A 12453-nucleotide genomic window follows, 5' to 3' on the forward strand; every position below is an offset into this window, starting at 1 on the left:
TAAAAAACTCATGTCCTTAATTTGAAACGAGTCTTCGTTTATCCCCCCCCCCCCCCCCCCCCCCCCCCCTTGAAGATGAGTATCATCAAAAAAAGGTTTATTTTCAAAGAATGTAACATCCATAGTGACAAACATTTTCTTATTTTTTGGATCAAAACATTTATATCCTTTTTGGGTTTGGAAGTATCCAACAAAGACATATTTTATAACACGTGGCTCAAGGTTTCCAACATTTTTATGTTCATGAACAAAGGTTGTGCAACCAAAGATTTTTAAAATCAAATCAGTTAAAACACGAGTACTAGGAAAACATTATTTGAAGACATTATTAGGAGTTTTAAATTTGAGAAATTTGGAGGGCATTCTGTTAATTAAATATGCAGCTGTTAAAACAGCTTCGCTCCATAAATAATTTGGTACTTTATTTAAAAAAAAGTAGAACTCTAGTAACCTCTAGTAAATGTCTATTTTCCTTTCATCCACTCCATTTTATTGAGGAGTATTAGGACATGAACTTTGATGTACAATCCCATATTTTAGAAAAAAATCACCCAGGATAGTGTTAAAATATTCTTTGCCATTATCACTTCTAAAGACTTGGATATTTGTTTGAAATTGGTTCTGCATCATTGAAAAAAAATTCTTTACAATCTGACAAACATCTGATTTCCCCTTTAACAAGTACACCCAACATACTCTTGTATGGTCATCTATAAATGTGATAAACCATTTTTGAGAGTGTACTTGTACGGTTAGGGCCCCAAACATCATTGTGAATAATTGAAAAAGGTTTTGATGGTTTATAAGGTTATATTGAAAACTAGGAACAATGATGCTTTGCAAACTCACATGCTTCACATTTAAATGAAGAAAAGTTTTTATTGTGAAATATCTTAGGAAACAAGTGTTTTAAGTAATGAAAACTAGGATAACCTAATCTTAAATGTCATACCATAATGTTGTCATCTTTATTATTCAAAACAGAAAAAGACTCAAAGCAGGAACTTATTTTTTTGAAGGTAGTTATGATGCAGATCCAATGTCAAGGTAGTAGAGTCCTCCACTCTCCTTAGCACTGACAATCATCTTTCCCGAGTTCAAATCCTGAAAGGCACAGTGAGATTGGAAAAAATTAGTTTGACAATTTATATCTTGGGCTAATTTACTGACGGACATTAAATTACAAGATAAATTTGGAACATGAAGGACATTTTTAAGAGTTAAGATTGGAGACAGCACAACTGACCCTTTACCTGCAATAGATGAAAAAGAGCCATCTGCGATTTTTATTTCTTGATTACCTGCACATGGACTATATGAAGAAAACAAAGAAAATTCACCTGTCATGTGATCGGAGGCACCTGAATCAACTATCCAAGCATGACTGGGACTGACACTAAGAAATACAGAATTACCTTTTGTTGCTATAGAGCAAGAAGGGGTTGGAGACTGGAGGAGTTTGTACAATATGTCTAGTTTCTCCGTAGTGAGTGGAAACTGAGACGGAGGAGGTTGCTTCCCTTGATAAGAATTACTAGCCTGAAATGCATGACCATTTTTCTTCTTCCAGTTATGAGGTTTACCTTTGAGCTTCCAACAAGTTTCACGTGTATGCCATTCACACTTGCAGTGATCATACTAAGGAACTTTGTCTGGCCTTCTTCCCTCGTCAAGGTTTCTAGAAGCTAGAGTTAAGCCTTCAGATTTAGAATTTCGTGGTGTCTTGCCCATCATAATTCCTTGTCGTGCCTCTTCCCTTCTTATTTCTGCAAAAGTTTCACGAAGAGTTGGCAATGGTACTTTTCCTAAAACTATACCTCTTACCTCATCAAGGTCTTTATTGAGCCCAACGAGAAACATGAATACACGATCATTTTCTTGCCTCTTTTGAAAAAAAATAGTGTCTTTTGTACACTTCCAATTGTCATCATAACAGAGATCTAACTCTTGCCACAATGTCAACAACTCATTGTAATAAGTAGTTACACTCATGTCACCTTGTTTCGCATGCCATAACTTTGATTTTAAACCAAAAATTTGAGAGGAGTTTTGAATATCAGAGTATGTTTCCTTAACAGCTTCCTACACATCCTTTGCAGAAGGTAAAAACATGTAAGACTTACCTATTCCAATTTCCATAGAGCTTACCAGCCACGCAATAATCAAGGAGTTTTCTGACTTCCATTGTTTGTAATGAGGGTCTCCTGTTGCTGGTTCAGCTACTGCTCCTGTTAAAAAACCAAGTTTTCCTTTGATATCCAATACCAGCCAAACGGTTTGAGCCCATTCATTATAGTTATTCCCATTTATTTTAGGGATATTGGCCTTGAGGGAGTATGAGGAACCCTATTGATCATTACGCATATGTTGGAATAACGGTCACCAAAAACGATGTCGTTCTTGCTTCCATTGTTGTTGTCGTTACTGCCATTGTTTATAACCACCATCAGTTCCTCTCATACGCCATTTCTGCGGCCACCGCCATTTCCGCGGTCGACGCCCGACTCAGGGTGCGGTTGTTCGCCATGGTTGGATCCAATGTAGGCATGTGATGGGGAAGACCACCTGTTGTTGTTATTCGCCATAGGAGGCTAAACGGGTATGTGAATCGGGTCGGATAAGAAAGCAGGTCGAATAAAAATAGGTTGAGGAAAACTTTATGATAATCCCTAACCCAACAAAATAGGTTAAGGAAAGATTTATGGTAACCCCTAACCATCTTGGAAAGAAAGGGTAAAAGTTATTATGTCTTATTCGTCAGCCTTAGATTGGTTTATATAGTGAAGATACAATTATTATAATTGATTTTCTCCTTAATGGAGAATAAAGAAAAATAAAGATAGTATTAAAAGAAATAATAAAACCGGAAATAATATATTTTCCAACAGCATGGACGAAGCAAGCACGTCGAAATGAGGCTCCATTATCTTGAGAGCAAGTAGCAGAAGTGAAACTGGAATTGGAACACTACAGAACTGAGAATCAGATTGCAAACATCATGAAAAAAGGAGTGTAGGTCGATGTATTCAAGAAGTTAAGATCTATGATGAATGTAAATAGCTTAGACACAATGAATTAAATGGTGTATTAAGAATGTAATTCATGGTGTCGAAGCATCTTGCTGTCGAAACACCTAAGTGTCGAAGTGTTGAAGAGTTAGCCTCGACATTGATTTTTACTTAGGCCCAATTTTATAGTCTTAGTAGAATTAGGTATTTTTGGTTTTGCTTGAGGATCAAGCAAACCCAACTCTATAAATAGGGAGTAACCCTTATTGATTGTAACATAACACATACTTGTAATTGTAAAGGAATAAAAATCCCAGTTTGAGAGTAGAGAGTTACTCGACATAAATTCTTCTTCTTCTTCCTTATTTGAAAATCTGAATCTCTCTTTCTCCCCCAATTCAATTGTTTCTTTTCATTATCATTATGCACTGAAATCTTGCAACTAAGGTTGGTTGATTCATTCGACTGAAGAGTGAAGAACAAGAGGAGTAATCAATCAGAAAGATTAATTTTTATTCATCAAGATTTGGTTCGGAATTCTCCATAGGTTTTGGTGAATTTCTTGAAGGGAAATTGATGAATTTCCAACAGGCACAAGGAGTACCAACACCTAAAATAAAATGCAACACAAGAAAATACAAGAAAGAAAAATCCCCAAGCAAAGAACCCCACTCGCACACAAAATCTACTACAAGGAAAAAAGAAAACAGAAAAACCCATTAAAACACAAAGCTAGAGCTAACTAATACAAGTGCCTAAAGAACCATAAAGTCACATAAAGAATCAACAAAAACACAACCAATGGAGATCGAAACCGCTCACCCCCTAAAGATTAAGAAATATGATAGGGTCTCCCAGTCAGGTTGAGAAAACACAAGAGTTGAGTATTAATCTTGAAAATAGTTTTTGGGAAGCACCAGGAGACTTTTTATCAACAATGTTGCAATCAAGTGATTTAGGTGTTGAAATTGATGATTTGTTGTTGATTGATAAGTTGGATCAACGTCTCCCTCATACTACTAACGTTATTAGGAAAAAGTTTGTATTAATTATAACGATTTCATGTCACAGAGAGCCCACGTAGTCGCCCTTCAATGGAACATGTTTGCAAGGAGATTGTAATATCAAAGTCATCTGCAAGGGGTTAATTTTGTACTCTTTCCGTTCCTTTTTAAATGTCTTTTTTGATTTTTTTACCCATACTAAGATAACTAATAAGTTAGTAATGTTAGACGTTGTAATTCGATATTCTGATTGAGAACTAGTATCTGATTAGATCAAAATAGTTATTCTGAGGTCAAAATATTTAGTTGAAATTGTAATAATCAACTCTATTTGACATAACAGGAATCAAACACACAACCTTTAGATCAATAGTGAAAGACGTTACCATTGCACCACAAACCCTTCATATTAATTTGTTTCATCGTATATTTAATGAGCCATTGTTCAATTGTATTTTTTAAATTGTATTAAAATAAAACACAAAATAATTTTATTAATAAAACACAAAATACATTATATATTAATAATGTATTTTGAATACATTATAAAATAGGAGTAACATATTTTGGCGCCTGCAGCCAACAATTATTTTGTATTAATATAAAAAATATATTATTCTTTTTTCATTTTATTAAATTTTATCTCTATTCTTTAATTTTTAAAATATTATATATTAATATATTATTTTATATTTAATGAGCCATTGTTCAATTGTTTCATCATATATTTTGTGTTTTATATTATATATTAACATGTATTAATATTTCAATTGTATTTATAATAAATATTATGAAGTTTTATTTGAATTTTTGTGTAAAAATTAATATAAAAACTTCATAATATTTTTAAATATAATTGAAAAATTATTATAACTTAACATGTATTAATATATTATATTATTTATAAAAAGTAATATAATATGAGATTAATTACTATACACTATCAGTGTAAAAAGTTTTACACCGTCGGTTCATCACCATCACCCGTTTGTATTATTTTATAGATTTTTAAAATAAAAGTCAAACTTCTTTTAATATCCAACGTCTATAATTAAGTGATGGTGTAAAATCCTTTTACACTGACAGTGTATTTCAATTAATCTCATATAATATTTAAAAAGTTGGTTATTTTGGAAAAAAATTTGAAAAATTAGTTATTTTCGTATTATTTTTGAAAAACATGATTATTTAAAAAAAAAAATCTCATGATGAACTTTTCATAATTTGATTTTTAAATCTGCATTAATGTGTTATTAAATATTGATTGTCTGATTCACTCCATAGTCATGACTTCTTTGCAATGTTAGAGTATCCATTCTTTTTTTGGTAGAGACATCTTTCAAACAACAATAGATGACTTGTTGCAACGGGTATCCATGTTTATTCCACACTCGTGAAACATGACAATAATGATTTGACAATTTTCGTTGTCTTTTCTATTATTTCTGGTGAATGGAATTGACAAGCACGTTTTGCATATATCATTGTGAGAATATAATTTACAATTGAAGAATTTATAGCACCTACATTGGTGGCAATTGATAGTATTAAGATAAAATTCATCCAAATCATTGAATCATAAAAATTCATCAATTTATAAATATCGATTGATTTATAAAATTCATTCATTACATAAAATAAAATAGAATGAATTAAATACATTCATTTATAAATATGGATTAATTCAATCTATCCAACACATTTTAATGATATAACAGATTTTCTTTATCTACATTAAATTTATTTAAAAAAATAATTTTTTCCAAAAAAATTAATAAAAAACATATGTTTTGAAAAATACAAAATTTATTTTTTTCCGAAAAAAAAATCGATTTTATTTTCGAAAAACTCATTATTTTTACGAATATATAAAAAAAAAAAATTTTTGAAAATAAAAAAAATCGATTTTTACATTTTTTTTTCTTCCTAAAATATAAACATATTTTTTTCCCCAAAAATACAAAAAAAAAAGTTTTTTCCCATTAAATAGAAAAAATATTGATTTATCTCAAAAAAAAATTAAAATGCAAAAAATTTAATTTTTTTATGTGAAAAATGAATTTTTCAAAAAAATAAGTGACTTTTTTAAAAATAAAAAAAATTAATTTAAAAAAAATATCAAAATTTTCAAAAAATAAATAAATGGATACACTAAAACTATGATAATGAATAAATTGGATTTGATATTCTTAAGAAATTTTTAGTTAATTGTTAATTATTAATGAATTATTTTGATTCGTCCACTAAGAGTCCAATCCATAGTGCGACGGGGGTGTTTATGTGATTATGGTTTACTTGAGCTAAAATCTAAGCTGTATTTTCTCAATTTTCTATGATAGTTTTTTTTTCTTTTTTAAAAACTCTGATTTAATATAAACTAAAAAAAATATTTTTATGTTTAAGAAAGTTGATCTTCATATATATATATATATATATATATATATATATATATATATATATATATATATATATATATATATATATATATAAAAAAGATGACTATCAAATGAATATTATTACGAATTTGGACTTTTAAATTATGATGAAAATATTATATTATGATTATATATGAGTAAGAAAAATTAGAAGAAAAAGAAAAAAGACTTTAATCACTCTAGCTGAGCGGGTATAAATATCAGCCATATATCCCATTGAAAATGCATGCATCATAATAAGTCTGTAATTCCCTTATATACTTTCATCGTGTTCAAATATTCAAAATTATTTCCAATAAGCTTTTACAAATGTCATGTCTTCTTTTGTTCTCTTATGTGTTTGTTGTAATGGTCACATTACCTCATGCTGCAGCACAAAACGATGACAGCCAAGTAGATGCTCTGTTGAAGTGGAAAGCAAGCCTTGACAACCAAAGCAAGGCGTTGCTCTCTTCATGGATTGGAAATAATCCTTGTGGTTGGGAGGGAATCAGATGTGATAATAACTCTAAATTCATCTACAAGATAAATCTCAACAATATGGGATTAAGAGGTACCCTTCGTAGTCTCAATTTCTCATCATTTCCAAATGTCCGCCATTTAGCTTTAAGAAACAATTTTTTTTATGGAGTTGTTCCACACAATATTGACAAGTTAGTCAACCTCGAGAAACTAGTTCTTTATAATAATAGTTTTTTTGGCTCCATTCCTCGGGAAATTTTCAAGTTGATCAAACTTGAGATTCTAAATCTTGGTGATAATTATATTTCGGGCTCCATTTGTGGTGAAATTGAAAAGTTGGTCAAACTCAAGAGACTAATTCTTTATAATAATAGTATTCCTGGCTCCATTCCTCGAGAAATTGGATTTTTAAACCAACTCATTGAACTTGATTTGTCTCGCAACCTTCTCTCTGGCCCAATCCCTTCAACCATTGGAAACTTGAACAATTTGAAATATCTTTATCTTTATAAAAACAATCTCACTGGTATGATTCCAATTGAAGTCACAAAACTCAATTCTCTTTTAATAATCCAATTGTCGACAAATAACCTCTTCGGACCAATACCATCATCTATAGGTAACTTGATTCATTTGAATTTTCTTTTGCTTGCTAAAAATAACATTTTAGGACCAATCCCTTCATCCATGGGTAATTTGGTTAATTTGAGTTATATTGACATTTCTAAAAATAACCTTTCTGGACCAATCCCCCCATCGATTGGTAATTTGGTTAATTTGAGTTTTATTGACCTTTCCAAAAATAACCTTTCTGGACCAATTCCACCATCTATGGGTAATTTGATCAATTTGAATCAGATTTACCTTTTCGAAAATAACCTTTCCGGATCAATCCCTTCATCCATCGGTAATTTGATCAATTTGAATGATATTTACCTTAGAAACAATAATCTTTCTGGACCAATTCCTCTGACTATCGGAAATTTGACAAAACTCAGTAGTTTATCACTTTCCTCAAATGTACTAAGTGGCAATATTCCCACTGAAATGAATAGGCTTACCAATATTATACTTTTAAGTCTAGGTTATAATAACTTCGTAGGTCAATTACCTCACAACATTTGTGTTGGTGGAAAGTTGAAAAGGTTCACAGCTGCCGAAAATCATTTTACAGGACTAGTTCCAAAGAGTTTGAAGAACTGTTCCAACCTTTTTAGAGTTAGGCTCCAAAAAAATCAACTAACTGGTAATATAACAGATAGTTTTGGTGTGTATCCAAATTTAGACTACATAGAATTAAGTGATAATCATTTTTATGGCCATCTATCACCAAATTGGGGAAAGTGTCAGAATCTCACAAGCCTAAAAATATCCAATAATAAGTTAACAGGAAGCATTCCACCAGAATTGGGTAGAGCAACAAAATTACATTATCTTAACCTCTCTTCAAACCATCTTACAGGAAGAATTCCAAAGGAGCTAGGCAACTTACTTTCATTGGTCCAACTCTCAATAAGTAACAATCGTCTTTTAGGACAAGTTCCTGTACAAATTGCTTCATTGCAGAAATTGTATAACTTGGATCTTTCATCAAACAATTTAAGTGGTTCTATCCCAAAACAAGTTGGAAAGTTGTCAATGTTATTGCACTTGAAATTGGGCAAAAATAAATTTGAAGGAAACATTCCTAGTGAGATTGGAGAACTAAAATATATTGAAGATCTTGATCTTAGTGGAAATGTTTTGAATGGAACCATACCAACAATGCTGGGACAGTTAAATTCTTTAGAAACATTGAATCTGTCACATAATAACCTTTCTGGTGTCATTCCCTTTAGTTATGGTGATATGTTAGCCTTGACAATTGTTGATATATCATACAATCAATTGGAGGGTCCGATTCCAAGCATTTTAGCCTTCCAAAAAGCTCCAATTGAAGCATTAAGAAATAACAAAGGCTTGTGTGGTAATGTTTCTGGCCTAATGTCCTGCTCAACATCAACTGGAAAGTTTCATAGTTATAAGACCAAAAAAGTTTTAGTGTTAGTTTTATCCATCACTCTAGGCACTATGTTGTCAGCATTATTTGTTTATGGGATCAAAATATCCTGTCGTTGTTGTCGAGCTTCAAGAACAATCGAATGCAAACCTACTGAAGAGTCACATGATCAAAACCTATTTGCAATATGGAGTTTTGATGGAAAAATGGTGTATGAGAATATTATTGAAGCCACAGAAGAGTTTGACAACAAGCATCTCATTGGGGTTGGAGGACATGGAAGTGTTTACAGAGCAGAGTTGCTTACAGGACAAGTTGTAGCTGTGAAGAAACTTCACTCATTGCAAAATGGAGAAATTTCAAATCTGAAAGCTTTTGCAAGTGAGATCAAAGCTCTAACAGAAATCCGACATCGAAACATTGTCAAGTTGTATGGGTATTGTTCACATCCATTGCATTCGTTTTTGGTTTATGAGTTCTTGGAGAATGGCAGTGTGGACAAGATCTTGAAAGACGATGAGCAAGCAACTAGATTTGATTGGAATAGAAGGGTGAATGTCATTAAGGATGTTGCAAATGCTTTATGCTATATGCATTATGATTGTTCACCTCCTATTGTTCATCGCGATATCTCGAGCAAGAATGTCATTTTGGATTTGGAATATGTAGCTCATGTATCAGACTTCGGAACAGCCAAGTTTCTAAATCCGGATTCGTCCAACTGGACCTCTTTTGTTGGAACATTTGGATACGCTGCTCCAGGTTAAATTATTTTATAGTATATTTTTTTAGTTACTTACATAACAACTTTATAATTGTCTGCATCTCACTGTTTGTTACAGAACTTGCATACACAATGGAAGTAAGTGAGAAGTGTGATGTGTACAGTTTTGGAGTATTAATCTTGGAAATAGTTTTTGGAAAGCACCCGGGAGATTTTGTATCAACAATGGGGCAATCAAGTGATTTAGGTGTTGAAACTGAGGATCTGTCGTTGATTGATAAGGTGGATAAACGTCTCCCTCATCCTAGGAATGATACTGGGAAAGATTTGGTATCAATTATAAGGATTGCATGTCTTTGCTTGACTGAGAGCCCGCGCTATCGCCCTACAATGGAACATGTTTGTAAGGAGATTGTAATGTCAAAGTCATCTTCAATGGGTTAAGTTTGTACATAATATCATCAATAAAGCAAATGAGTGGTTTTTACTATAGGATATAAGTTTTATTTTCAGAATAAACTATACCTAAGAGTCAATGTTGGTGTAACTTGGTGTATGAATTATTGTACTCGTCGTACCCGTTTATGTTTGTTAAAAAATAATACCCCATTTCTCTGGTTTTTAATGAGTTCGCTCTTGCAATTGTATTGTAAAGCATATTCTTTTACGTCACTAAAATATACTACTACTTGTCCTTTTTTTTCTTTTACCGATCAATTTCTAAAATATACTCCCCACCGTTAATAGCTACACCGTTTATATATGCAAACAATAATGTCACTTAGACAAATATGCTAATATACACTAGTTATGTTAGAATTAACAAAAACTAATAATACTACTATTGATATTATTATTGAATATGAATTATTTCTAACATCATCCCTTAATTCATATTCAGCTGATCAAAACTAATAACACTAATTTCATCCCTCAAGTGGAGAAATTGATCAGTCTTAATCGCTCTCGTCAGAACATCTGTCAGCTGCTTTTGGATGCTACGGTGCATAATTTCTAGCACTCCATTTTGAATCTGACTTCTCAGAAAGTGATACTTAGTCTCAATATGCTTGCTTATCCATGCAGCACTGAGTTCTTGGCAAGATTGATTGCAAACTTGTTATCAATCATCAGCTTCAAAGGCTTGTTTATCTTGATCTTCAGATCCTACAGTAAATTCATAAGTCAAACAACTTGGCATGCAGCCACAACATCTGCAATGTATTCAGCTTCACAAGTTCACAAAGCAACAATTGGTTGCTTCTTGGAACACCAAGAAATAGGACTTCCTAGATACTTAAACAAATATCCAGAAATACTTTTTCTGTCAACTCTATCTCCACATTAATCAGAGTCTGAGTAACACATCAGCTCTAAATTAGTCTTTTCTTCAGAAGGGAATAAAAAACCATACTTCCGAGTCCCCTTAATATACCTCAGAAACTTGACAACAACTTGGTAATGAGGCCAATTTGGTTTACTCATAAACCTACTAACCATTCCAACTACATAACAAATATCATGTATGGTATTACACAAATACCCCATAGATCCAACCAACTTATTGAAAGTTGTAGCATCTACATCATCACCTTTAGGATCAAAATCCAATTTGTGATTTGTTTTCTGAAGGTGTGACTGCAGCCTTACAATTCAGCAACTCAAATCTCTTCAGAAGTTCAAGTTCATACTTCAGCTGATGCAAAATGATACCCTTCTCAGAGTATAAAATCTTCATCCCTAGAAAATATGTCATATTTCCTAGATCAGTCATCTCAAACTCATTCATCATCACCTTCTCGAACTTAGTTATCTCATGTTCACAACTTTCTGTTAGCAATATGTCATCAACATGCATGCATACTAGAATCATATTGCCTTCAGAAGTATGCTGAACATAAACGTCATGCTCCATCTCAAATTTTTCTGAATTCTTAAAGCTTGAAAAATGACTCAATTTTCAAATTCCAAGCTCTATGAGTTTATTTCAGTTCGTACAACGCTTTATGTAACTTGTACACCATCCCTTCATGTTTCTGTTTTACAAACCCGGGAGGTTGTGACGCATATACTTCTTCTTTTAATAGACTGCTCAGAGATGCATATTTCACATCCAGATGCATCAGAGGCCAATTCCTGTTAGCAGCTATCGCAATCACCAGACTGATTGTCTCATGTCTCGCTATAGGAGTAAACACCTCAAAGTAGTCTAATCCAGATTTTTGTAGAAAACCTATAGCCATTAACCATTCTTTGTGTTTGCCAATTGATCTATCTGGATTCAGTTTCACCTTAAAAACTCATCTGACGCGGATGGCTTTCTTGTCCTTTGGAAGCTTAGTTAACTCCCAAGTCTTGTTTCTTTCTATAGCCTCAAGTTCTTCTTTCATGGCCTTCAGTCACACTTTCTTCTTGAGCGTTTCTTGAACACTAACTAGTTCAAAGTCTACTAACATGGCACACTGAATGACTTCTCCTTCAGAGTCTACTTCAGTATCTTATAACATATCAAACTCTTCAAAGCTTCTTGGAATGTTTCTGATTCTTTGTGGCCTCTGAACTTGTTCAAAATCTTCTTCAGAAGCTGGAATCAGATGCTGAAACCCCAGAAGTACCACCTTTAGAGACATGACCACCTTCAGAGTCTGGAATATTCCTAGAGTACGGATTTCCACCATTTTCTGAATCACCATCAGAATCTAGATCATAATCAGATTCACCTTCAGAGTCAGACTCGTCTTCAGAGTCAGACTCGCCTTCAGAGTCACCTTTAGAATCATCTTCTGATTCTCACTCATCTTTAGAACCTTCAGATTCTGAA

The 12453-nt window shown here is 32.5% G+C and overlaps 1 protein-coding gene across 2 annotated transcripts; it reads left to right on the top strand.

Annotated features, from left to right (window-relative positions):
- Positions 1–6656: 6656 nt before the first annotated feature.
- Positions 6657–10248, top strand: LOC127091536 (MDIS1-interacting receptor like kinase 2). 2 transcript variants are annotated; one of them, XM_051030206.1, is made up of 3 exons: positions 6661–7000; positions 8372–9670; positions 9751–10248. In XM_051030206.1, the coding sequence occupies exons 1-3, from the start codon at positions 6757–6759 to the stop codon at positions 10074–10076; spliced, it is 1869 nt and encodes a 622-aa protein (XP_050886163.1). In that variant the 5' UTR covers positions 6661–6756; the 3' UTR covers positions 10077–10248. The 2 variants fall into 2 exon arrangements, with proteins under 2 accessions (XP_050886162.1, XP_050886163.1); XM_051030205.1 differs by having other exon boundaries at positions 6657–9670.
- Positions 10249–12453: the final 2205 nt, after the last annotated feature.

Source organism: Lathyrus oleraceus, chromosome 6 (genome assembly GCF_024323335.1).
Source record: "Lathyrus oleraceus cultivar Zhongwan6 chromosome 6, CAAS_Psat_ZW6_1.0, whole genome shotgun sequence".
Lineage (NCBI taxonomy): Eukaryota > Viridiplantae > Streptophyta > Magnoliopsida > Fabales > Fabaceae > Lathyrus > Lathyrus oleraceus.

Coding starts and splice junctions, on each gene's coding strand:
- LOC127091536 (XM_051030205.1), top strand. CDS start 6,757: ATGTCATGTCTTCTTTTGTTCTCTTATGTGTTTGTTGTAATGGTCACA. Junction 9,671..9,750: donor ATTTGGATACGCTGCTCCAG/GTTAAATTATTT, acceptor TGTTTGTTACAG/AACTTGCATACACAATGGAA.